This window comes from Dermatophagoides farinae, chromosome 2 (genome assembly GCF_024713945.1).
Source record: "Dermatophagoides farinae isolate YC_2012a chromosome 2, ASM2471394v1, whole genome shotgun sequence".
NCBI lineage: Eukaryota > Metazoa > Arthropoda > Arachnida > Sarcoptiformes > Pyroglyphidae > Dermatophagoides > Dermatophagoides farinae.
Genome location: NC_134678.1, coordinates 7,168,537 through 7,195,218, shown reverse-complemented (window position 1 = coordinate 7,195,218; position 26,682 = coordinate 7,168,537). Strand labels below are relative to the sequence as shown.

At 30.5% G+C, this 26,682-nt stretch overlaps 1 protein-coding gene across 1 annotated transcript; it reads left to right on the top strand.

Annotated features, from left to right (window-relative positions):
- Nucleotides 1–5,534: 5,534 nt before the first annotated feature.
- EcR (Ecdysone receptor) lies at nucleotides 5,535–26,682 on the top strand. The gene is made up of 6 exons (XM_047062099.2): nucleotides 5,535–8,238; nucleotides 23,383–23,565; nucleotides 23,634–24,115; nucleotides 24,206–24,361; nucleotides 24,449–24,671; nucleotides 24,767–26,682. Exons 1-6 carry the CDS (start codon nucleotides 6,888–6,890, stop codon nucleotides 25,012–25,014), a joined length of 2,643 nt encoding a protein of 880 aa, XP_046918055.2. The 5' UTR covers nucleotides 5,535–6,887; the 3' UTR covers nucleotides 25,015–26,682.

Genomic DNA, 26,682 nt, shown 5'->3' with positions numbered 1-26,682 from the left:
TTGTTTTTTTTTTTGCACTTGTTGTTAACCCGATGAAAAAGGAGATGATTTTTTTCATGTTCTGTTTGTTCCGTTTGTTATGGAACATAGGGTGTGTAAATCGTGTGAAATACACACTGTTCGTGATCAATTAATCAATCAATCGATCAATCAATTGATCAATACAAGACAAGAGAACAAATCGTAACATTTTTTTTTTTTTTGCAATTTGTTCAATATTACATTGCATTATAGTGATCATGATGGATATTTTGTCACCTTTCCACAAAAATTGTTCCATTATCCGGAAACATTATTTTTATTCATTACCGATACATGAATACAAATGACCGATTGACCACATACACTGGACCATATAAAAATTCATTGTGTGGTTTCTGTTGCCATTGCCATTATTTCCATTTACATTTTCATTTTCGTCGTCGTTGTTGTTGTTGTTGTCGCAGTCGACCATTATCATTATTAGGCTAATGGACTGTTCCTGGAATACATACAAATACACATACACACACAATTTACTTTCACTTTGCTCTAATTACCTGGTGATTTAATTTTTTTTTTTTTGCCTGCATATATCACCCTGAATAATGTGTGTGTGTGAGAAATAAGCCTAAAAATAGTGATTGTTTCTCTCTTTTCTTAACATTTTCATTGTCAAATTGTTCTTGTTGTTCTGTCCTCGTCTACTGGCTTCCTTCCTTTTTTTTATTTCATTCATTCATTCACTCATTCATTCAAGAAAAATGAAAAAAAAAATTGTCGGTGTATCATCATCATTCAATCACATTGATAAATAATAAGCAAAGAGAAAAAAATCTGAATGAAATTTTGTACACACACACACACAACAAAATGGTTCGTTTTGTTCAATATTTCCAAGTGAAAGTGATTTGGACATTTGTCCTTCAAAAAAAAAAACTATTTCGGTTCGTGTTCCAGACAGCAACAAAAAAAAAACTTAAAACTTTTTTTTTTCTTCACGATCCAACTAACCCAAGGTAGTTTCAGTGTAGATATATAGTTTTTCGGTAGCCAGGAGGATGAATGAATGAGAAACAAAAAACCAAATAGCGATTGTCCTTGTGTGTTTGAGTAGCGGACCCAATAGACATGCCAATAAACCATCTGTTATTGCTTGACAAAATTGAAAACCATCAAATTTTCTTCAATTCATTCATCTTGTCCAAGGTCCAAGAACAAGTTCCTCCACTCTCTCTCTCTCTCTCTCTCTCTCTCTCTCTCTTTAGTTAGTCATTTTCTTTTCACCATTATTAATGCACTTTATAACCGATAACTTTATTTACCTTGTGGCTCCATTTGTTTTTTTTTTTGTTCCTCTTTTGGCCAGGTTTCCGTTTTATTTTTGTTTTGTTTGACATACATTATTCCGGTGTCAACAGCAAATATAACCATCATCATTCGTTATAATTGCCATATTTAGCCAGAGAAAATAACGACCTTATTTCATTTAAAAGTAGAATTCGTAGGAACAAAACGAACAAAAAACAACAACAACAACGACAACAACAACGAGGAATTTACAGTTCATGCATGTGATCGATCGTTGCACAAACAGAATTCATGTAAGAGGAAAAACAAATATAAATGGCACACATTTATTCTGCATTCAAAATCGAAATGAAATGAAAGTTTCTGGAACTGATAAGAATAAATATAAAAAAATACACAAGTCAAATAGTCGATGACCTACATTTTCAAAACCAGGTTCAAGTTTTTTTTTCCAAATTATCGCATCTTTACCTGATGATTATTTTAATAATAAAAATACGGAAACAAGATTTTCAAAAAAAAAAAAAAAAATTAAAGAGTTGACCTTGATATGAATCAGCTGTTCGGTTGCCACAATTAAATTTAACATTTGAATTTGATTGATCTCACACACACACAAATATGTGTCCCCTTTTATTTTCATGATGATGAGTGCCTCCTGCATTTTATTGTGTTACTACCAACGGGTTATCAATGTCGATTAGTAGGACAATTAGGTCAGCTGGTTGGTTGGTTGGTTGGTGGTGTGAAAAACAGAACGATATCAAACCCTTAGGGGCCATATAATGATTGTACTCCAGTACCCTTTGACATGAAGGTCGTGACCCAGTGTTTGTGTGTGTGTGTGTATGATGAAATGAAAAATGAACCAAATTCAAATTCGTCAGTGTGAGTGTAGCAACAAGCAAAAAAAAAAACTTGACCCATTGATGTTCGGGTAACTTTATTTATGGTTGATTATTTTCGTTGCCGACTATAACCGGATATTGGATGTTTTAGACATGTGTTTTTTTTATTGTTGTTGTTGTTGGTGCAACAATTTTTCTAGACCTTGGATTTTTTACCATAGTGCTTATGTTGTGTTTGCTTTCAAGGTTTTTTCCTCGAATTTATTCAAAATCTGATTTATACGACGACGACGAAAACAACAACAACAACAACAACCTTGACCATGATGATGATTACACATTTTCCCAGAAAAAAAAACATTCATTTTAATCATTCTGGTCATGTTTTTTTTGAGACATTAAAAAAAAGGAAAAGAAAGAACGCAATGACAAGGTTTTTTAAGGCTTGGTTCCATCAAACACTTTCTCTACATAGTATGTGTATATGCATCGTAAGACTTTTACTTTTACTTCATGATCATTGAAAAGATTTCGTTTCGGTAAAAAGTCCTTGAATAATTTTCCCTCAATTCAAATCTGTATTGATTTTTTGAGCTTTGGGATTTCTTTCTTTGTTTTTTTTTCTTTTTTTTTTTTTGGTCATCTGGTTTCAGTATTGTGCAACTTTTCTTTTTATTATTCATCGATTACAAATCCATGGGAATTCGACAACGATGATGCTGGTTTTTTTCCATACACATACAGGTCCATCCACCGTATTCATTTGACCCAATGACCGAGGAGGTCAAATCTTTGAATGTGTGTGTGTGTGTGTGACATTTTTTTCTATTTATATTAAAAGCTGGAACGATAAATCCGTAAACATAGAAAAAACTGACCTTTGATCATCAACATTCACAGTGGTCACATCAAATAACCAGGTGTAACTTGTTTTTTCATTCATTCATTTTCCAACCAATCGAATTTCTTACTTTGAACACAAACACACACACACACACACACACACAGTTCGCCTCTCGACACCAATCGGAAGCAATGGATAAAAAATAAATATAGAAATAGAAAAAAAAATTTCGAGGTCAATCATTTCAATGACAAAAAAAACTGTTGTTTGTTCTACTGGCATACATTTTTATTCAGTGATAAAAAGGGGTAACATTTAAATTTTTCTCTTGCCTTTTTAAAAAAAAAAACAGAGTGGACTTTCACTTTTTTTCCAGAGTGCAATAAATCATTTAAAAAAAAATTTTGAAAAATTTTCATCATCATCATCAGTACACATTACACATCATCAAAAAGGATTTGTTTTTTTTTTTTTTTTTTTGGATGTACGTGTAAGATTTATGATCAAAAAAGAGGAAAAAAAATCAATACACCCACGCACATACACTAACTACAGCAACAAAAAAAAACTATTTACTACCTACTTGATGAAAAGTGAAAAAAAAACACAATCATTCATGTGATCAATATCGATAATATTCTAATAGAAAACAAAAACAAATCATTTAAAGAATCCTGTTCGGTTGTTTAATTGCTTGATTCTTTTTTTTTTTTGGTTCTATTTTCATGGTCTTCGACTTTCGATTCTATGAGTTATTTTTAGCGTTTGAAAAGAAATGAAAAAAAAATTCTTGGCCATTTATCCATCACTTTAGGGTTCTTTGAATTTTTGTTTTTTCTTTTAAATTCTTTTTTTCCAGCTGGTTTTTTTTTCGCAGCTTATTATTATTCTTGTTTACACTCAAATCATCATTCACTATTTTACTGTGCTTGCGTAAATCGAATCCAACATTATTATCATTATTATATATAGCAACATCCACAGTTAATGCCGCATCAACAAACACACATCGTCCATGAGACATACATACACACACACACACACACAAATGCACCACATTATGGATTATTCCCATTTTAAATAGCATCGATTTTTTCTTTTGGGAAACTTGACCTGAAAACCCATACATTCATACAGAATGTGTGTGTGTGTGTGTGTGTATGTGTGTGAATGTGGAACCTAGAGTGTTACATCATCAACCAAAAATGGAATCGACCAATTTTCTTGCTGTTTTATGGGGTCGATTGGTTCTAATTTCTACGTAATTTTTTTTCCTTTTACTGAATGAATGTGATTGACTTGAATGGTGAATGTAAACGGCGGCGTTGGAGTTGAATTGATTCTTTCTCTCTGTCTCTCACAACAGTGAACTAGTGATCTCCATTTTTTTTAGATGCTTTTGCCCTGAATATGACCAGAATGAAATTCTTGTTGATATAAGGGTAGAAGCATTTTATCATGATGTATAATGTTTGCATCGTACATGTACCGGCAATAGATAGTCTTTCATGAATATGAAAACAAAACAAAACAAAAAAAAAAATCCTCTAAAAATGTCAATGACGATATATCATGGTGTTGTTCACATTCGTTGATCTTTATGTTTTTTTTTATGAATGTCGAATCATTCATTCACATCATTCTCAATCCATTCACTTTAGTCAAAAATATCGAATCAAAAAAAAAAGATAACTTTGAAATGAAATGAAAGAAGAAAGTAAGCAATCAGGCCACATGTATGTATGCAATATATTTATTTTATTTATTTTATTTTTTTTTTTTTTTTTTTGTTGGAAAAAAAAGAGGATGAAGGCCAACGTACGACTACAGAGAACAAGAGATGATAATGCTGATGACGACGACCAAGTTGAATAAAAAAAAAAATATATAATCGAATCGAATCCCAAAGTATACAGTATTGATGGAATTTTTTTTTTTTTTTGGTTTGTAAAAAAATTATATAGAATCGAATCGATCAAAATGGACACCCCCCTATCTATCCACCCACCTAAATTGGTGGTGTGATCAGTTTAAAATATATTTATTTATAATATTATAATATATACTAACTACCACTACAATTTTTACTACTACTTACTGCTATCATATTATTAATCTTTTTTTTTTTTGCACACACACACACAATTCTTTTAGATGCTTCTTCCTTTTCCTTTAGAATTTATTTGACGCCTTTCATATATTAATGACACCCTGTGTGTGTGTGTGTGTGTGTGTATTTTCCGCCGGCTCTATAAATTCCAATTGTGTGTATTTGTCCTTGTATCGTTTCTATAGACGCCTTTTCAAAAAAAAACTACTGCTTCTACCACTACTACTACTACCACTACAACTACTACTACCAGCAAAAACTTTTAACATACACCACTGCTATGATCATGACCACGACCAACAAAGTAGTGGCAAAATCTATTTTCATTTTTATTTCAAGGCAATCAGCCTTTTCTTCATTCTTTTTACAAATGGATCGTAAAAAAAAAAAAATATACATGTGTCTCATTCAAACTGTGTGAATGGTATGGGATAGATATCCATTCTCTTACTATCTTCATTTCTCAGTTTGATGTTGTATGTTGAACTATCCATACCACAATAAACAACAAGATATACACACACACACACAGAGACCCATAATTCTAAATTTGAATGACGCTATTTTATTTTTATTATTAATGTCGATGGTCGTATTTCTCTCTCTCACACACATCACTCTCACTCTGTTCAAATCGTTATATGATGTTGACATCCGAAATTATCATTATCATCAACAACAACCAACGACAACGAAATGTGATCGAACTGACAAAAAAAAAAAAAAAAATAAAAAAAAATTTTCTTTTCTTTGATTATTAAAAAAAAATAGAGAATGTGTTTGTGTTTGTATGTTGTAAATGTGGAATGGCTTAACTTTTTTTTTTTTGCCGCAACTTGTATATGTTTCAACAAACAAACTAAAACTAAAACTAAAAAAACAAAAAACTAAAACATTCGACTGATTGACTCGACTGACACTGATATTGAATATATTTTTGTGTGTTTGTATTTGTGGTGGTGGTGGGATGTTTTGGCTTTTTTTTTCTGCTGGGATGCTTCATTCCATCGATGAAAGGGATATGTGTCTGTGAATATAGCAAATAATTTTTTCATTTTATTTTTTGATTCACAAGTGTGTGTGTGTGTGTGTGTGATGTGAATTTGCAATTCATCATCATCATCATCATCATCATTATTCGCTAGTCGTGTTTATTTTTGATTTTTTTTCTATATCAATCATTTAAATCTTGAAGAGAATTTTGTTTTTGTGTCCACCAACCATCTATTTTTGTTGTTTTAATGAATAAATTCTTCAACCGATCATCGAACGTTGTATGTATTGCAAGGTGGATTTTTTTTCTCTCTGTTGGTGTTGTTGTTGTGGATTCAAAATTATTATTATTGACGACATTTTGGTGTGTGTGTGTGTTTCAGTGCTAAATAAATAATCCTGGTTATAGTCCGATTTGTGTCAGTCATTAAATCTCTCTATCTCAAACACACACACACACACACACACAAAAATCCCAAGGCCAAGTGAAAGTTTCTTTTTTTTTTGGCCACATTTACAAATCAATTTGTTTGTAAAAAAAAGAGATGAAATAATTTCCAATACATTCGATTTCGAATGTAATCATCATCGTATGCATCCATATATATCGTATTATGATTGCACCACCCATTTCCTTCCGTTTTTCATTGATTTTTTTCCCCACTAATTAATTAGAAACAACAACAAAAAAATTTTTCATTTGACACATTTAACAAAAAAAAATTCATCAATACAAAACAAACACAAAATAGTCTATATTATTAAACGACAACACAAATCATAAACAAATCAAAAAAAAACCATGTCAACATCAGTGGTCCAAATGATGGACATATCGACCGCTGGTGCTATTTCTAATGCCCACCAACGCCGAACAACAATAACAACAGCAGCAGCAACAACGACAACAACTTTAGCCAATAATAATAATAATAATAACGGTGATTTAATTATAAATAACGGATCATTATCATCAACGACCAATCACCATCATCATCATCATCATCATCATTTACTTCATAATCATCATTATCATAATAATAATAACAACGGTCCTATTAATTTTGCCATGAAATTTTTCAATAACAACAACAACAACAATAATAATATTGTGGTAAATGCTAATCGTAAGAATATTTTGACATCATCATCATTGTCATCACCAACAACATCTTCGACATTATCATCATTATCACCTGCCGCCGTAACAACACCAACTAGTTCACCACAAGTGCAGATTAAATTGGAACCACGTGTACCAAGTCCATGTACAGCCGATTTAGTTTGTATGGCTGTCAATGGTAGTACAGTAGCCGCAACAACGGCTGGATCTAATACAACTGCCGGTATTGGTGGTGTAAAATCAACAACAACAACAACAGCAACAAATATATCACGTCTACCACATTTGAATGGTGGAGGTGGTGGTGGTGGTGCTACTACTTCCGTTACAGGTAGTTCATCATCATCGATTATCAAAGATCTCTCATTACATTATCTTTCGAATAAAGGACAACAACAACAACAGCTTTTGATTACAACAGCCAATGGTGGCATAGCCAATATATCTACCACCACCAATACAATCAATCAACATAACAAACAAGAATCTCAGGATCATCATCATCATTCATCATCGATATCATCATCTGGTCATCATTTAACGCCTTTAACATTAACAACAAAACAGGCACCGGTTATGGTGACAATACCAAATGGTGGTGATAATCAGTCACCACCACCGCCATTATTATTGATGAACAATAGGAATCATCATCATTATCAACAGAATTCTCAATCATCACCTCCATCAATGTTGACCTCATCATCATCACCAACAGCAACATCAACAACATCATTGCCATCGCCATCATCAACAATAACAACAACGACAACAAATGGCCATTTTTCAATTTCCGGTACAAATATTGGCCTTAAACGACCACATGATGAAGCCTTTGGTCCACATCATCATCATCAACATCATACTAATGGTGGTGGTCAACATCATAGTGATTCATTAAATATGCCATCATCACCACCATCGATAAATGGTCATAATAATACAATACATCAGATGCCAACAACACCGAACAATAATAGTGTGGTTGCATCACCAACATCATCATCATATAGTGATTTTGGTTCAGCATGTAAGTAGAACCATATATAATAATAATAATGATGATGATTATAACCCTTAATTCTTAGTTATTTATTTAACCAAAATTGGAATGACTTTCATGACATGAAAAAAGTCAGTTTTTTTTCTTTTCTCGAGAATCAAGTAAATTAACCATTTTTTACTTATATATACAAGAAAAAAAAATTCAAAATATCTCATATTACCATCCGTGATCACGATTGTGAATTGATTCCAATCATTCATTCTTTTTTTTCGGTGGTTACACAACCCCCTCCCCCCACCAAAAAAAATCGTTTTCATTAGAATTTTTTAGGTTACTGTGTCTCTTTATTTACTCGAACTTTATACCCACTTGATATATACAGCGAGCAAAAAAAAACCAGCTTGCTTGATCTTTATGTTTTTTTCCATCTTATTTTTATTTTTTTTACACCACCAAGGTTACGAACTTTTACTTTACTTTGGTTTATTTTTTTTGCTGCTGTTGTTGTTGTTGTCCCTCTAAGATTTCAATGTATGTGTGCTTTATATAAAACACACACACACACACACACACATTTTGAAGGTCATCATTTGATGATGATCATTTCCTTGCACAAGAAATATTTGGTGACTATGAAAATGAAAATGAAAAGCCTGTGCTATCTATGTGTATATTCGGGTCGATATTAACACACACAGCTTGTTAAGATATTGGGTTTTTTTCCTAGGAATTGGTCATTTTTTTTTGTCTTTTTAAAATATAAAAAATGCTTTAGGGGTAACTCGTTCTCTGTGTGTGTATGTGTATATTTGTGACCATAAACAAGGAACCACACTCTCTTACACTCAAATATCGTCCAGCTTTTTATTTTCATTTTCTTGTCTTTTTTCACCATTAATTTCGCCTTGAAGCAAACAAACAAAACAAAAAAAAATATCTGTTTATGTGGAACCTTGACGAATGAACCAAACATATATATCTATAGATAGAATGTCAGTCCACAGTGTTTATATGTGTATATGGACAACAACGTTACCAATATATTCATGACATTTGACCACAAGAAATTACTTTCTCTTCGTCAAAAAGAATAAAAAATATTGAAGAGGGAGTTGTCGATGACCAAAAAAATTTTTTTTTTCATACAACAAACTGTAGAAATTTATGGTTCAACATTCTCAAATGGTTCAAAAAGCAACAGCAGGGTACCTTAAAGAAACCGATTAAAAAAAATTGATTGATTCGATTGACTGACATATTTTTTTTTCTCCAACAAAACCATAACGAACGACACGCGATCATGTCACGAATCACTGTGACATTTATTTTCAATATGTGACGACTTAGGCTGGTGTGTATGTATGTGTTTTACCTTTTTTTCCAATCTTCTTTCTTCTCTTTCTTGACAATTTTGTGTTATCTCTCTCTGGTCTTTTGGTGGTGGTTATTTTTTTCCCCTTGAAACCTAGCTTACTTAGATTTTTTGTATATATGACATTTTTGACCGCGGTCGAAAGACCTTGCTATGAGGACAAATGGTTCATTGCTCATATACAGAGAGAGACAGATAGACATGAAATGAGTTTAAAAAGAGAGAGAGAGAGAAAAAAAATTCAAAGCTCAACAACCGATGAATGAAAAAAAGAATAGAATGGTGATAGTTGATTTTTAGATCCAAAACAAAGTGCCATACATATTGTGATTTTGTTTTGTGTTTAGGCCAAGGTTAACCCCTCACTCTTTCACTCTCTCTCTGTCTCTGTTTAACCCCGTTATCGCGTGCGTAATGATAATAATAATGATGATGACCTTTTTTTCAATTTTCATTTTTAGCTCTGCAATTATATATACCAAAAAAAAAAAAAATACGCGTGCGTCTTTGAGACCTCTTTTTTATTCTCCTATATTCTTCTGGAATGTATGCTTCCATTTATTGATTGATTTTCATCGTCATCATCATCAGATTGTTTGTTGAGTATTAGACCTTGGAGAATTCTTACAATTTAATTTTGGTTTCAGAACTAATGATGATGATGAGGACTGAAAATCATCAAAAAAAGAAAAAAAAATTTCAATGAAAATCTTAATCTCACCCCTACGGTGTTGATTAAATGGCTTTATAATGTATTTTTTTTTTTTTTTTTTGTTCTGGCCATCACATGCTGGAATCACAATTTATGTTTGATTTTTGTTTCCATTTAACTAGCTTTTTTGATACATTGTATTTGTAATGAAAAAGAGAAACAGAGCAACATTTATTTTTATCACATTTAATATATATGAACAATTCTTTTCAATCAATGTATTTTGTTGTTGTTGTTGTTGTTTGTTTGTTTGTTTCAATTATGCAAAAGTTTAGCTCTTTGAGAATTGAATATGTTGATCGGGAAATCCTCTTTCACATACACTTGCACTCACATGAATACTACAATTTGGAATTATTAATTCTCATCATTTTGGATTCAAATCCGATATTTCTGATGGATTTTTTTCTGGTTTTTTTTCTGGTTTTTTGATGGCTGTCATCTCCATAATTTTGTTGATTATGAATGTAATGTGTGATTGTTTTGATTGGAATTAGAAAAAAAAGAAAAAAAAGTTTAATTAATCTTTTCATCATCATCATCATCATATATGAATATATAGATTTCAACACTGCTACCATCTGGTGATTGTTGATTTCCATATAATTGTGAATATAGCCATTAGGTGGCGTTACATGTGATTTTTATTTATTTATTTTTTTTGATTCTTGATGAAATATTAATTTTTTTCCCATGAATTTTTTTTTAAATGAAAGTTCATCATTCACAAACACACTTATCATCAGCTTATCTTCTATTTAGTCAGCTTGTCATAAAGATATCCTTGGAACAATAGAATATAGAGTTTTATTTTCAATTTTCAATTATTAATTGTGGTCTGCTGCTGGCGGGGTTATACCGATATGATTTACGGTGAAAATTTTTTTCATTTTATTTTTTCATTTCATTTTTATATGTATAGAATGTTTTGTGTTGTTGTTGTTTTTTTGCTTGGTCTCGTAGTTACGAAGAATTTTTTTTTTTGCTCTGTTCATTTGCCTTTTTTTTCTGGTGACTGATTTCGACGTTCCATGGTGACCAGAAAAAAAAGAATCATGTTTTTTTTGTCGACAAATAGTAGAGAAAAAAAGTGTACCGGTTTTTTTTTTGTTTTAGGTTGTCCAGGAGGATCAATCATTTGTTGTTGTTTTTTTTTCATTTGTCAGCGATAAGCAAATGTAAAAAACAAAATACAAATGTGTATTGCACACAGATATACCATTTCATTAAGGGTCATAACTAAAGCACGTGTGTGTGTGTTGTCGATTCTTGAGGAAAATTTGGACCGATTCATTTTGGAATTCATTTATCAAGGTGTAGGTTTTTCTGTGTATGTGTGTGTGCGTGTGTGTGTGTTTAATATTCATTATCATTAACCTAGACGTCAATGTTCGTTGCTTTGGATACGGCCATAATATGGTAAAAAGTGCAATGAATGTTATAGACAACAATAACACACACACAGACACAGACACTCAAACACAGACACACAAAATGGTAATAAAAAAAATCGAAGAATAAAAAATGAATTATGAATTAATATTTCAAATAATCAATCAAAGCAAATATTTTTCGATTAATAATTATCATGTTTTTCTGCGTGTGTATCTGTCTGTCTGTCTGTCTGTCTGTGTGTTTTAATTAATATTTAAAATGTATAAATTTCTCGTTAATGATAAACCATCTGGAATTTTTTTTTCATCTATTGAAACAATTGTCTATTTCTATTTCTACGATACACCTGTGCAAATTGATTGAAAAGGGGGGCGTTGGTGGAGGAGGAAATATTTATGGACATGATTTAGACACATATGGTATTTTTTTATTCTAGCTGATTTTGACGTAAAGATTGCACTTGGCATTTATTATTAGTTAGGTAATGATCTTAGAAAGAGAAAGAAAAAAAAGTAAAAGGGCATCATCATCATCATCATTGAATGGGTCGTCATCATTTTTCCTTTCCCCTTTTTTTTAATTTTTTTTTTCTCTCGTTGTGCAATAGCAATTACACTTTTCTTTCTTTTTTTTTTCTTCAAGATCAAAACCAAGAAAATCAAGATGAAGAAAAAAAAACTGGTCATCCATCCATGCCCTTTTTGAATTTTTTTTCTTTTTTACTTTTTGTTCGTTCTCGAAAGATTCAGGTGATGAAGTTTTTTGCATTGAAAGAGAGAAATAGAAAAAAAAACTGGCGAAACCGGTTCACTGACTGGTGATGTACAAACTATAAATGGATGGATGGTTGGATGGATGGATGGCGCGATCAAAGAAATGATGATGATGATGACCATTATTTGAGAGAGTTAGGAGAGAGAGAGAAAGAGAATGAAAATGAAAGATAATGACACACACGCCTATATCAACATATATGAAATAGGTACAGTTTCTTTAATTCATATTTCATTTCATGGAGAAATACATCATCAACATGAATGGATGATGATTTCCAGTTTTGTTCAAGCCCTATGTGTGTATGTGTGTGTGTGCGTACCCCCTCCATAGAAATTTTTTTTATTTTGCTTTTAAATGAAAAGGAAAAAAAATATATCCAAACTTGATGGAAACAAAACAGGTTGTTTTACTTTGCTTTTCATTGCTTTGGTTGGTTGATTACCTTTTTTTTCGTATATTTACGGTTATTATTATCTTCTATCGTCATCATCATTGTATTTCTTTTTTTTGTTTGAATGTTGAAAAACAGATTGCATAATTGTATGATGAAAATGATGGTGCAAGGGCATTATCATGATGATGTTGATGATGAAGGTAAAAAGTCAAAGTCAGTGAGAGTTGTTTTGTTGTTTTCGTTTACTTTGTTTGTTTGTTTGTGTATATGAAAATAAAATGAATGCTTGTGAATGGATCTTTTTATTTTTTTTTCTGGTTTTCATTTGAAATGAAATTTTTTTTCTTTTTCGAATAGCATAGTATAGAAAACAGATTACTATACTGTTGATGCACAATTTTGATTTTGATGATCAAGATAAAGATCATTTGATTCACATACAAACTTTTTATCATTTTGTCTATTGTTATGAAGAAACAGAGAAAAAAAAATGAAAATACACAATGAGAGATTGATGGAATCTTGATAGTTTGTTTATGTAATTCTTTTTTTTCTGGAGAAAAATTTCCTTGAGGTTTTTTATTTTTTACATTTGATTCGAATATGTATAGCAAAGTTATTTATATTGTAATAATAATTTGACTTTGAACCTGTGTAATTTTACATCGATGTGTGTGTGTGTGTGTGTGTGTGTATGGAGAGATAATTAGAAGAATCTGCTTTGAAACACGTACACATATATTTCACCATTAATGGATAATTATGAGATTACGAATATCGTATGCAAACAACAACAAATTCCTGTCAATTTTTATCTAAAACGTCTTTTTGAAAATTTGTTTATCATTCATAACCATATCTTTGTTGTTGTTGTTGTTGTTGTTGTTTTGTCGTCGTTGATCGACACTTGTTGATTCTACATATGCATGTGTGTGCGGAATGTTTTTTCTTTTTCAAAATAAAATCTATCTAATTATATGTGGAATTTTCGTACAAATGATATGAAATTTTTATTTTCTTGAAAAATTATCCATTTTTATTTGATTGATTTGATTTGATTGATTAATGATATATATATATCTACAACTACATATCAATCAATAAATTAGATGTATAAATATATAACAATGGTAATAAATATTTGTGATGTGTGAGTCAAAGTAAATGACAAAAATTGAAGGAGGTCATTGTACGCTATTGGATATTTATTTTTTTTTTTTTAATATTTTACTTTGACAATTTTTTTTTATTATTTTTCAATAATAAAATACATCATGTGTGTGCGTGTGTGTGTGTTTCAATTACAAAAAAAATGCTGCTGATGATGATGATGATGGAAATGATGACAAAAAAATCAATGAAATTCAACACACACGCACAGCAACAGCAACAGATACCAATCCTCTTATCATTTATTCAATGTCGACAATAATTTTTTTTTCTGTTTTTTGTTTTTGTTTTGATATTCATTTTTTACACACATCAAGGGTTAAGCATTTTATATTTGTGTTTTTTTATTGTTTTATTGTTTTTATTTAAATATTCTGGAACATGTCAAAAATGTTTCATGCATCTTGTCATATGTTTCCAATTGGATGACAATTGATAATTGGTCATCACATAATTCTCACAAGAATTTTATCTCATACAGAGAAAAAAACATAATTTCCGAATATTGGCCAACATGATGATCATAGAAACCTACATTACACACATATATACGCTGTATTGGTGATAAGACATAAACATGAACTATGACCTATAGACCTATGTAATTTTTGTTGTTGTTTGATTATCGTTTTATCTTATCATCGTCAATTTCATTTTCATTTTCTTTTTTGTTTCTCTAGGGTGATTATCAAGAAAAAGAAGATATAAGCTTTCACCTTTTTTTCCTTATTTCTTTTTTTTTACTTTTACCTCTCTCTCGTTGCTAATATAGTTCTTGTGTGTCTTGTTTGTACAGTATGTGTGTGTGTGTGTGTGTGTAGGTTCAATTTCAATTTGATTTATGATCCTCATTATCATTTTTTTTTCTTTTCTTTGGTTTTCTTCTTTTCAAATTTTCTCTTAATATAATGATGATGATGATGTAAAGATGCTTGTAACCATTGTTGTTGTTGTTGTTGTTGTTGTTGTAGTATGTTTTAATACCCATCAACAACTGGAAAAAAAACATGAACATTTAAGCAACAAGTTTTTTTTCGTGTAGTTACACACTTGTCTTTTTTTTTTTTTTTGGTTTATAGACATTTTCATTCACATAGACAAACACACACTTGAATTTGGCCAAAATTTCACGTTAAGATTTTTTTTTCAAAAAGAAAACTCAACTCTTTCATGGTCAGGTTTTTTGTGTGTGTGAATAGTAAATACACACACACAGAGAGAGAATAACCGGATCTTGTCATACCTGTTTTCACTAGTTTTTTCCGGTTTTTTTTTATTCAATAGAATAAATAACATTGATTTGTTTCGTTCGATTGTTGTTGATTTGGTTTGTTGATTTCTTTTCTGTTTTTTTTACGCCCGAAAAAAAAATTGAAATAAAAGTAGTGAAAGTTTGATAATTATAATTAATTAAATACTTGATTTTAGAATTGAAATTTACATTTCATTTGATTTTCTGATGTGAAATTTTTTTTTTGTTTTGGAATGGCTAGATATATGTGCATACAGGAAATTCAATTTCCCAATCAAAGATTTTTCCAAACAAACAAACAAACAAACAAAAAATCTTGGGTTTTTTTGTCCTTTATTTTTGTTTTTATTTTGCGTATGTGAATTCACACATCCGATTGTCGGTTTTCGTGTGAATTTTTTTTTTTCGTTTTCTGTTTTTAATTTGAAATTTTTCTTCCGAATTGAAATCAAAACGATACTGAATCTAATTCCGATGAAATCCAATGGCTGTACGCGGATATAGAGGGCAGCAGTAGCAGCCTGGTGATTTGTAAATGAATTGTGAAGATAAAAAAAAACTTTTCAAAAATTATTTCAAATTGTCCAAATTTGTCGATGGTGATATTATCCATAATCATTCTGGTTTTTTTTACTGTTTTTTTTCTGGTTGTCATTTCTCTAAAATGTGTGTGAACAAAGGAATGTCAAGGCATCTTAGCAAAAACTATGGCTTCCATTGTCGCCACCACCAACACCACCAGCAGCAGCACCACCACCACCATAGATATCAGCAAATAAACAAAAAAAGCTAGACAATTTCAAGATCTTTCTAGCAATGCTACAACATTGAGTAGGTGGAAGCAGAAAAAAACTGGTAAACTTTTTATTCATTCAATTTCTGTTTGTTCATTTTGTGTGTTTGATAGTAAAAACCGGAGTAGTAATCTTTATTTTTTTTTCATTTGTATGTGAAAATAGTTGACTATCTGGATCCCAATATGTGATGGATCCATTAATCTATCTTTATGTGCGTGGTAATGTGGTATGTGTGTGTGTGTTTGAGTGTGTCTGTGTGTGTTTGAGTGTGTATATGGTGCCCAATTACATAATATATACACATGCTTCTTCCTCGGATTCATTCCACATTTTTTTTTCATTCATTCATTCATTTCTTGTGTTGTTTATTATTATCATCATCATTTTGATGTTGATGTTGATGTTGATGTTGTTGGTTAGGCTCCACAAACGAACGAATTATAAATTGAATGAATGAATAGCTGGCTCAGTTTATACATCACACACACACACACACAGAGAGAGTCTAAGTATTAAAGAGAGAAATATTATTATTATTATTAAACAGCCAGAGAAAAAAAACATTGATATAAACATATAGATAGACTAAATATAATACACGAATCTAACAAAAAAAAACTGGAATTGGTTTTGGCGTGTATGAGAGAGAGATAGATAGATGATAGAGCAAGAGCATGAGAGAGTATATGGTATTATTATTATTATTGGTTAGTCTGGTTTTTTTTGTGTGCTGTGTTTGTTGTGTGTGGAAATTTTTCTTTTTCTCGGGTTCTATGTATGTATGTATGTATGTATGCTGGTTAATGATAATAATAATAATAATATATTCATCTCTGAAACAAAAACCCCCCCCAAAAAAACGACAACAACAACAACAACAAACAACATTACAATAAAAGTCAGTCAGTCAGTAGCGCCCAATCTGACCGGCCATACTAACATAACATATACATCACCATCTCTTTTTCTCATTTGTTTTTTTTTCAAAATTTTTTTTTCTGATGAGTTACATGTGTGTGTGTGTGTTTGTGTCATTATCATGATCATGATCATCATAATCAAATATCAGAATAAATAATTAGTGATCGATTTTTTTGTGTTTGTTTGAAATTCTACATGATCTTTTTTGTGAGTATTGTGTGCGATATTCAAGAATGTGGTGGTAGATGAATCAAAAATTTTTTTTTCTGTCAACAACAACAACAACAACAACATCATCACATACACGTGTCAGACAACATTCATATCGTATGAGTTGAAAAAAAATCTCAAAAATCAACAAATCATCATCATACACGCACTATTTTTCTTTTTCTTCTTTTTTTTCTGGTCATTCATTTTATCATCATCTTAATTTATTCATTTCATTTTAATTTATAAACAACAACAAAAAATTCACCTCTTCTAGTTACCGATTGTGATCATTATTCAAGAAATCTTTCAATAATTTTTCATTGGTTCCTATAATATTACCATAATATCAAACAAACAAACAAAAAACTTTTTTGTAAAAAAAATCTGTCATATTCTTGTTAAATTTTGAATCCAATGGTGGTTATTGAATGAGTACAAAAATCAAAACATATTGACCACAACAACAATCTTACAAAGACAAGAATTATTTGTAAAAAAAAAGAACATACAGAATTATTCTTTTCTTCAAACTGGATCCATTAGTATTATTGTGGCTTGGCCAGAATAGGGCCGAAAAAGCCGTCGATGATCTATTTGATGGAATGACATTAGATTCAAATTCAAATTCAAATAGCAGTACGGCTACAGCTAATATAACAACAACAACAACAACAACATCGTCGTCGTCATCAACATTGACAACAACAATACGTGCAACAAAAACATCGACCATCAACCCTATTACTGCTGCTGCTGCTACTACTACCTCATCATCGATTGATATATCAACATCAAATAATAATGATGTTCCAATGAATGGTCCAAATGAGTACAAAAAATTGCGAATATTAACTACAAATAATGATCATCAACCATTTTTAAATGGATTTCATAATAATAATAATCAAAATGATCATACAACGACAACGAAAACGACGAAAACATTACCAATGCCATCGTGTCCAACACCAGTGAAAATTAAGAAAGAAGATGATGAATCATCTCTTTCACCGACAACATCAAGATCTCATTATCAGAATAATAATAATTCCTCATCATCAGCGCCAACTATGATTGTAACAAATGGTACTGGAACAATCCCTGGTGGTATTGGTGGTGGTCATCATTATCAAAATCATCATCATCATCAGCCTGTAGCAAGAAAACGTACAGCATATCAGGCATTAGTTGGTAGTAGTACGACAACAACAACCAACAACAACAACAGCAGCAGCAGCAGCAGCAATAATACAATTATTATTGGTCATCATAATCCATCAACAACAACAACAACAACATTGAATATAAATCAAAATAATTCATCAACAACAAAATCCACATTATTATCAGAAAGTTCACCAGAAGTATCATCAAGTCAAAATTGTACAGTTATTAGTCCTGTGCCTAGTTTAGAATCATCTGAAATTGAATTAGAATTATGGGATCTTGATATACATGAAAGTTCGGCATCAAATTCTTCAGGTTCGATTTTTTTTTACTAAATAGTTGATTGTCTTTATATTCCATTTGTTTGTTTGCAAAATTGAAAAAAATGAGTTAAAGCGAAAAAAAAGAAAGATGAAACCTGAATATGTGAATGGTGGTGGCAATGATCCAATGATTCATTGGTTTCAAGGCCAAGACATTCAAGATTTTGCGTACGTTTATATATGATGTTTATGTTTTGTTGTTGCTTGTTTTGAATCCAAATGGTTTTTTTGTTGTACATTTGTCCTTAGTGTGTATGTGTGTGTGTGTGTTTCTATATATGTGTGTTTTGTATATATTAAATGTGTGGTGTGTGTGTGTGTGTGTGTGTGTGTGTTTATAGTGATAATTTTGGCCATCGACTCCAAATCCATTTCTTTTCGGATTTTCTAGTTTGTGTCGACAACGATGCAATATATTTATTTTTTTAAATTCCAAATGTATATATGTGTAAAGAGGATAAACGAAAAAAAAAACAACTAAAAAAGACCCAAAATCCAAAATTAAACACAAAAAAAGTGGACATTAAAATCCACTGTATTTTTTTGGTGGCTGTGAAACATGTATACGTCATAGTTCTATCGAAGTTTTTTTTTTTGGTTATCCATTTTAATGAAAAAAAAACTGAATGGTGGACCCCGGCAATTGTTGTTTGCAATTCAATTCACATATATCGATTCTTTCCATTAATAGCTCAATACACTTTTGTACTTGTTTAATATTGGCGTTTTTTTTTTGAATTTTATTTCATATGCCCAAATAAAAGCTGGTTTTTTTTGCCCACCACCACCACCAGGCTTGGTCCATACTTACACACACACACACACACCAGTTTTGTCTGTCTGTATTGGATGATATAATATCATTTTGCTATTGTATGCTGCTACGTCGGCGTGAATAAACCGAGAAAAAAAAATCCTCCCCCCTCTGACAATCATTTTTTTTTTGCTTCTTTTGGTTACCACATATTCTTTGCAATCAACCACCATTAGCCTTGAATGCGTACATCGACATCAACATGATGTTGATGGTGATCATCCTCTTTTTTTCTGGTAAAAATGTCTTGTGATGACGACGATGATGATGATGACTACGACGTCGATGATCATCATCATCATTTTTTCATTCATTAAACATAGTAGTAGACGCCATGTGCGCTGATGCTGCTGCTGCTAGTTTATCTGGTTTTTCTAGTCAACTCTCTTCTTTCTTTTTTATTTATTGTGTTTGTCTGTGTATATATGTATGTTTTTTTTTTTTTTTTTTTTGATACACGTAGACATTGACTGGAAATGGAATATAGAAAAATATAGATAGATACAGAGATGATACCCGATGATTTTGAATGAATTCGGTGATTGTTGTGTATGTGTGAGAATAATAAAATCTTTTTACATGCGCATTCTATTTTTTCAAATACAACTTTTTCTCTGTGTTTGTGAATGGTGGATACACGCACACACACTTTCGCTTGGCGTCGGTAAAAACGAAAAAAAAACTGATAAAAAAAAGAATCAACCAACCAACCAACCAACCTAACAAATAGAACCCCCCTCATCCTCCCAAAAAAAAAAAAATGCAATGAGAAGAAGCCCATGGCATTTTTTTCCATCGGTAGTGCCAATGAAAAAACGCATACAGCTAAATCAGCCAAAATAGTGTAGTGGTGGCAAGCCAAAAAAAAAAAAAAAAATGCAAACCAAACCAAACCAAAAAAAAAAAATGTTATTAAACTTTGAGTTGTAAGTTAATGGCAATGATGATGATGATGATGATAATGTGAAAAAAACAACTACAGACAGACAGACATGTGATCTGAATCCACCTTTTTATTCTCATTTTAATGTGAATTTGATCCATAACGATTTTTGTTTGTTTTTTTTTGGATGATTATGATGATGACCAAGTAAACTTGATTCATCGTTTTTTGTTGTTGTTGTTGTTGGGCGTAGATTATATTATAGAGAGAAATTGATCAAATCAATCAATCATTTTTTTGGAAATTTTTTGTTTGCCCATTTTTTTTTTTGCTGTGTATATCTAACGGAACTTGTTGTTGTTGTTGTGTTGCTGTTGTTATGTCGGCAAATATATTCTTTCTCTTTCTCTCTTTTTTTTATTGTTGGTATTTCATTTTATTGTCACCTTAGGTTGTTAGCCTTATTACTTATTTAGTGTATATATAAGTGGTGCACATTTCAAGTGGATTCCATTTTTTTTCTTTGTTCTGTTTACTATAGTGTGATGAATGGATGAAATATTGCACACGTCATTGTCATCATCATCATCATCATGCGTATATATTGTACTTGTTGGTTATATGTGTTTGCATGATATATGGGGTTTCAATTTTTTATGTTTAAAAGGAAAAAAAAATTTTTAGATTTTTCCAGATGAAATGTTGTTGGTGATGATGACATATAATGGACATTTCGTGTGCTATACAATTGGCCATTGTTTCATTTAGATTAGATGTCACTGTCATGGACACATACGGTTTTTAGAATGGAAGCTATTCAACAACAACAACAACAACAGCAGCAAAAAATAACCAGCCACTTTTTTTAATGATCGTTTTTTTTTCTTTTCAGCCACAAAAAAAACACTTGACCAGAGATCCTTTTTTTTCGGGAAAATATGATATTTTTAAACATTTTTTTCATTTTTATTCATATTTGTTGTTGTTTGCTAAAAATTTTCGTTTTATGGTCAGAAAAAAAAGTAATAAATATATGATCTATGAAGGTATTTATAGTCCTGAAAAAATTTTTTTTTTTTGGTATATCTATACGATGATATTTGATAATGACAATTGAATTTGTATTTGTATATTGATTTTGATGATTATTGGGTAGCTGATTGTTGAAATTGATTCATAATCAATGCATTTGTACTTTTTGTTTTCTCCAAACACTTCGTACATACACACAGTGAACATTTTTTTTTTTCATCTGTCATCTTTGATAATTGAGTTTTTTGTTTGTTTTGTTTTGTTTTTTCAATTAGTAATGACCTACAAAAAAAACAACAACAACAACTGAATTTCTCTCTCTCTCTCTCTCTCTTTCGTTTTTAGTTTCATTTTTCATTTCATATTTCAAGTTGTTTGTTTGTCAAATAATTTGTTGATGATCTTTGCTCACTTGAGATTTTTATCTTTTTTTTTCTCAATAACTCACCGCGGGATCCTACACACACACACACACACACATGCACGGAATCACAAAACAGAATAAAAACAGTTTCTTTGATTCGTGACTAGGTCTTTGACTTTGATTTGGTTGTCATTGTCATCATTCATCATCATCATCATCATCATCATCATCATCATCATCATCATCATCATCATCGTTATTATTATCATCCTTATTCGTCATTCATGATTCATGTGAACACAAATAATTATGATCACGATGATGACAATGACAATGCCAAAACAAAAATAAAAAAAACGATCCTGACAACGAATTAATTTTTTTTTGTTTAAAAAAAAAACAAAACAAAACGAAAAAAAAAATAACAGGAACATTGTCTCTTGTTGTTGTTGTTTGACGACAGTTCGATGTTCGTCATAATCACCATCATCATCAGGTCGATGTTCATGACTTTGATTCTCTTGTCGTCTTTAGCGACAAACAAAAAAAAAATGAAATCCTTCTTACAACCAGTAAAAAAAAAACGAAAGCTGAAAAAAAAATTTGAAATAGGACATGATGATGATGATGATCAAGAAGATGTATGCAATGCAATGCTTGTGTTTGTGTGTGTGTGTGTGTAAAAGTTGGCTAAATTTAGAAACAACCAAGTAAACGTGGCTAAAATATATGAATTTACACACACACACACACATGATTCTATGATTTAAAATAAATCTTGACGATAAAATGAAAATTATTTTGCGTTTGTTGTTGTTTTTTTTTTTTGAAAAGTCATCGTCCTTTTTTGTTCACATTTTTTTGTTTTACTATAATGAAAGAATTTATTCTACAACGATTCTAAATCTATTTAGATAGATAGATTCAGTTTAATTTGGTTGAATTTAATTGACATTTTTTTCTGTTCATTTTGTTTTTTGGCATTGATTATCGACAATGAAATGAATGTTTCACATCACATATCAATGTCGTTATGTGAGTGTGTGTGTGTGTGTGTGTATGTTTGGCGGCCAACAAACTCATTGTGTGTGTGAATCAATGAAATGAAATTTTTAAACCATGACTTGAATGGTGTGTTTTTGTATATATTTCTTTGTTGTTGTTGTTTTTCGATTTTGTATGCGTGTGTGTATGGTAATATGTAGGACGAACTAACTAATCAATAATGATCATGGGAATAAAAGAGTTTATTATTACCTAACTCAATGCAAAAAAAAAAATTTGTTTTTTAATGCACTCTGATGTGATTATTCGAAAATGTGAGAAAGAGACTAGAATTTGATCATCAATATTTTTAATCGTTAATGATGATGATGATTATGGTAGTCATATTTATCAATCATATATTCATTGATTGATAATTTGGTTATGAAATAAACATGTCTGACTCTGTTTTGTTCAAGTATAAGGTCATTCCATTTATTTTTCTATTGATTGTTTATTGCATAATGTACATTTCATTTATTCACTACAATAAAATTAATTGATTTTTTTTTCATTGGTCATTGATTATCATATTTAGGCAAAGAAGAGATGAGTCCATCAAACAGTGTGAATGGTTATACAAATGTCGATAGTTTGGGTGGTTTAGATCCAAAAAAGAAAAAAGGACCAGTACCAAGACAGCAAGAAGAATTATGTCTAGTTTGTGGTGATCGAGCTTCAGGATATCATTATAATGCATTAACTTGTGAAGGCTGTAAAGGTTTGTTGTTTTTTTTTTCATTCTATGAGACTATTATTAATTGATTGATTTTTGTTTTTTATTTAAAGGATTTTTTCGCCGTAGCATCACAAAAAATGCTGTTTATCAGTGCAAATATGGAAACAATTGTGAGATTGATATGTATATGAGAAGAAAATGTCAAGAATGTCGATTAAAAAAATGTCTTTCGGTCGGTATGAGGCCTGAATGTGTTGTACCTGAATATCAATGTGCTATGAAACGTGAAGCAAAACGTGCTATTAAAGATAAAGATAAACCGAATTCAACCACCAAAGAAGGTCTTTCACCAAACAATAATAATAACAATAATAATTCAACACAAATGATGATGATAATTGAACAAGAAAAACAGCCATTAACACCAATAATGATGACAAATAATAATAATAATAATTGGAATGGTTCACAAAATGGTGATGTTGAAATTGCTAGAAAATTAACAAATGAACAGGATGAGATAATTAAAAAACTAGTCTTTTATCAAGACGAATTTGAATCACCATCAGATGATGATATTAAAAAGATAGCGGTATGTTTCTTTCTTTCTTTCTTGTTGTTGTTGTTGTTGTTGTTGTTCCATAATCAACTAAATTCATTACATATTATTCAATTATATTAGCCTTTTCCATATGGTGACGATGAAGATGATAATAAAAGAAGGTTTCAACATATTACCGAAATGACTATATTAACTGTGCAGCTAATTGTTGAATTCTCAAAACGTGTACCATTTTTTGATAAATTATTTCGTGATGATCAGATTACACTTTTAAAGGTAATATATATATAATTTTTGTTTTGTTATGGAATTTTTTTTTTAATTTTAAATTCATCATCTATCTATATCAATATATAAACATAGGCATGCTCAAGTGAAGTGATGATGTTACGATGTTCACGTAAATACGATATCAAAACCGATTCAATTGTTTATGCAAATAATCAACCATATACGAGACAAAATTATAGCAGTGCTTGTATAGCATATGTGGCCGATACATTATTTAATTTTTGTCGCCGAATGCATATGCTCAAGGTTGATAATGCTGAATATGCACTATTGACTACGATTGTTATATTTAGTGGTAAGTGTGTTGATTTATATTTAGATGATTAATCGATTGAATAATTTGTTTTGTTTTTTGTTTTTTTTTTGTTTTGCTGCTCAACAAACAAACAGATCGACCACATTTACTTGAACCACATAAAGTGGAAGAGATACAAGAAAAATATATTGAAATATTACGCATTTATGTGGAAACACGTCGTCCTCCGAACAAATGTCATTTTGCCAAATTATTAGGCATATTAACCGAATTACGTACATTGGGTAATATTAATTCGGAAATGTGTGTATCACTCAAAGTACAAAACAAAAAATTACCACCATTTTTGGCCGAAATCTGGGACATACAAGATTTTTCTTGAAACGAATAATAGTAGTGAGAGAATATTGGAATTGAAATTGGACATTTTCTCGTTTTGATTTTTTTGTTTTGTTTTGTTTTGTTGGAATGGAATGTAACATCATCCAAAAAATCATGTTTTATATACAAAAAAAAAACACCCATGATCATCATCATTCTTTATTTCTCTCAATTTATCGACCTCAAATCTTATCTCATGGATCATCATCATCATCATCATCTTCTGTAATCTCTCTTTCTCTTTGAATCTCCAATATATTAGCGTCACATGAATTCAAACAAACACACGCGGGATTTTGACAAAAAAAAACTTGGTTTCATCATCATCAAACTCATCAAATATTGCTATTTCTGGGACCTTTTACGATTAATTTTTTTCTGGTTTTTTTTGCCATCGTTTTTTTTCGTCTCAAACTTATATATATCGGTCTATTTCTGTTCCGTTATTTTTATTATTATTTGGTGCCTAATTCATCATTGTCATCACCATCATCATCATCATTACTTTCGCTCGCTGTTGTTTTTCTTTATATTCTTCAAATATTGCAAAGATTTTATCTCTTTTTTTTGAATTTGAATTTTTATTGTCGTGTATTATCCAAAAACAAACAAAACACTCACACACACACACGTACATAGATAGATTGATGTGCTACATTTAGATTTTATTCATTTCATCAACATTGATGATTTTGGCACATTACAGCAGATACAAGAAAATCTTTGCCATTTTTTTTTCTTCACAACAACTATCCATGCATTCTTTTTTTTTGCACATTGACATCGTCTTTCCATATATAATATATTGTCATACGCGATACACCCACACACACACACACATAAACATCATTGATTCATCCATCATTTGATTTATTTGTTTTTTTTAGTCAGTCTATCAGAAAAAAAAACAAAACAAAAATCGTATGATTTGGGAAAAAGGATGTGTTGTTGTTGTTGGATAAAGCAATATACTACAAAATACCTAGAACCTACATTCACACAGACAGACAAACAGACAGATCGATATATATTTTTCGTTATTATGAAAAAAAAAACAGAGAGAGAGAGAGAAATGAAGAAGAAGAAAAAAAAATTTGTTAAAAATTCTGTTAATTCTTTTATTATTATTATTATTATTCTATTATTCTATTACAGACGCATGAATCAATTGAATCAACAAAAACCGTACACACATACAACAAGAGACAATATTTTTTAGGCCTATGGATTCTGTATATTTTTTTTTATTTTATTTTTCTTTTTGAAATGATAAAAAAAAACAACACACAAATCTATATATTATTATTAATGGATAAATATTATATATCTCATCATCATCATTATCATCATCTGATCATTGACATTCTTCTTCTGATCATCATCTCTGATTATTATTAATTATTGATTTTTTTTTTGAAAACTTTGTGGAAACAAAAAACATTTTGGACTGTGGAATTTTTATGGAAAACGAAAGAAAAAGATGCATGAACAAACAAATGATGACCGATCGATCGATTATGTAACCGACACATACACACACGCAAATTGATTTGTACAAAATGATATTTCTTTGCTATTATTATTATTATTATTATTTTTTTAAAAAAGAAAATATATTTCGAAAAAAAACAGATAAAAAAAATGATAAAATCAAATTGAAAATTGAAAA

Excerpts from the sequence above, each read along its gene's own strand:
- EcR (XM_047062099.2), top strand. The coding sequence starts at position 6,888 with ATGTCAACATCAGTGGTCCAAATGATGGACATATCGACCGCTGGTGCT. Across the intron at positions 23,566-23,633 it reads AACTTGTGAAGGCTGTAAAG|GATTTTTTCGCCGTAGCATC; the intron begins GTTTGTTGTTTT and ends TTTTATTTAAAG. Across the intron at positions 24,362-24,448 it reads ATCAGATTACACTTTTAAAG|GCATGCTCAAGTGAAGTGAT; the intron begins GTAATATATATA and ends ATATAAACATAG.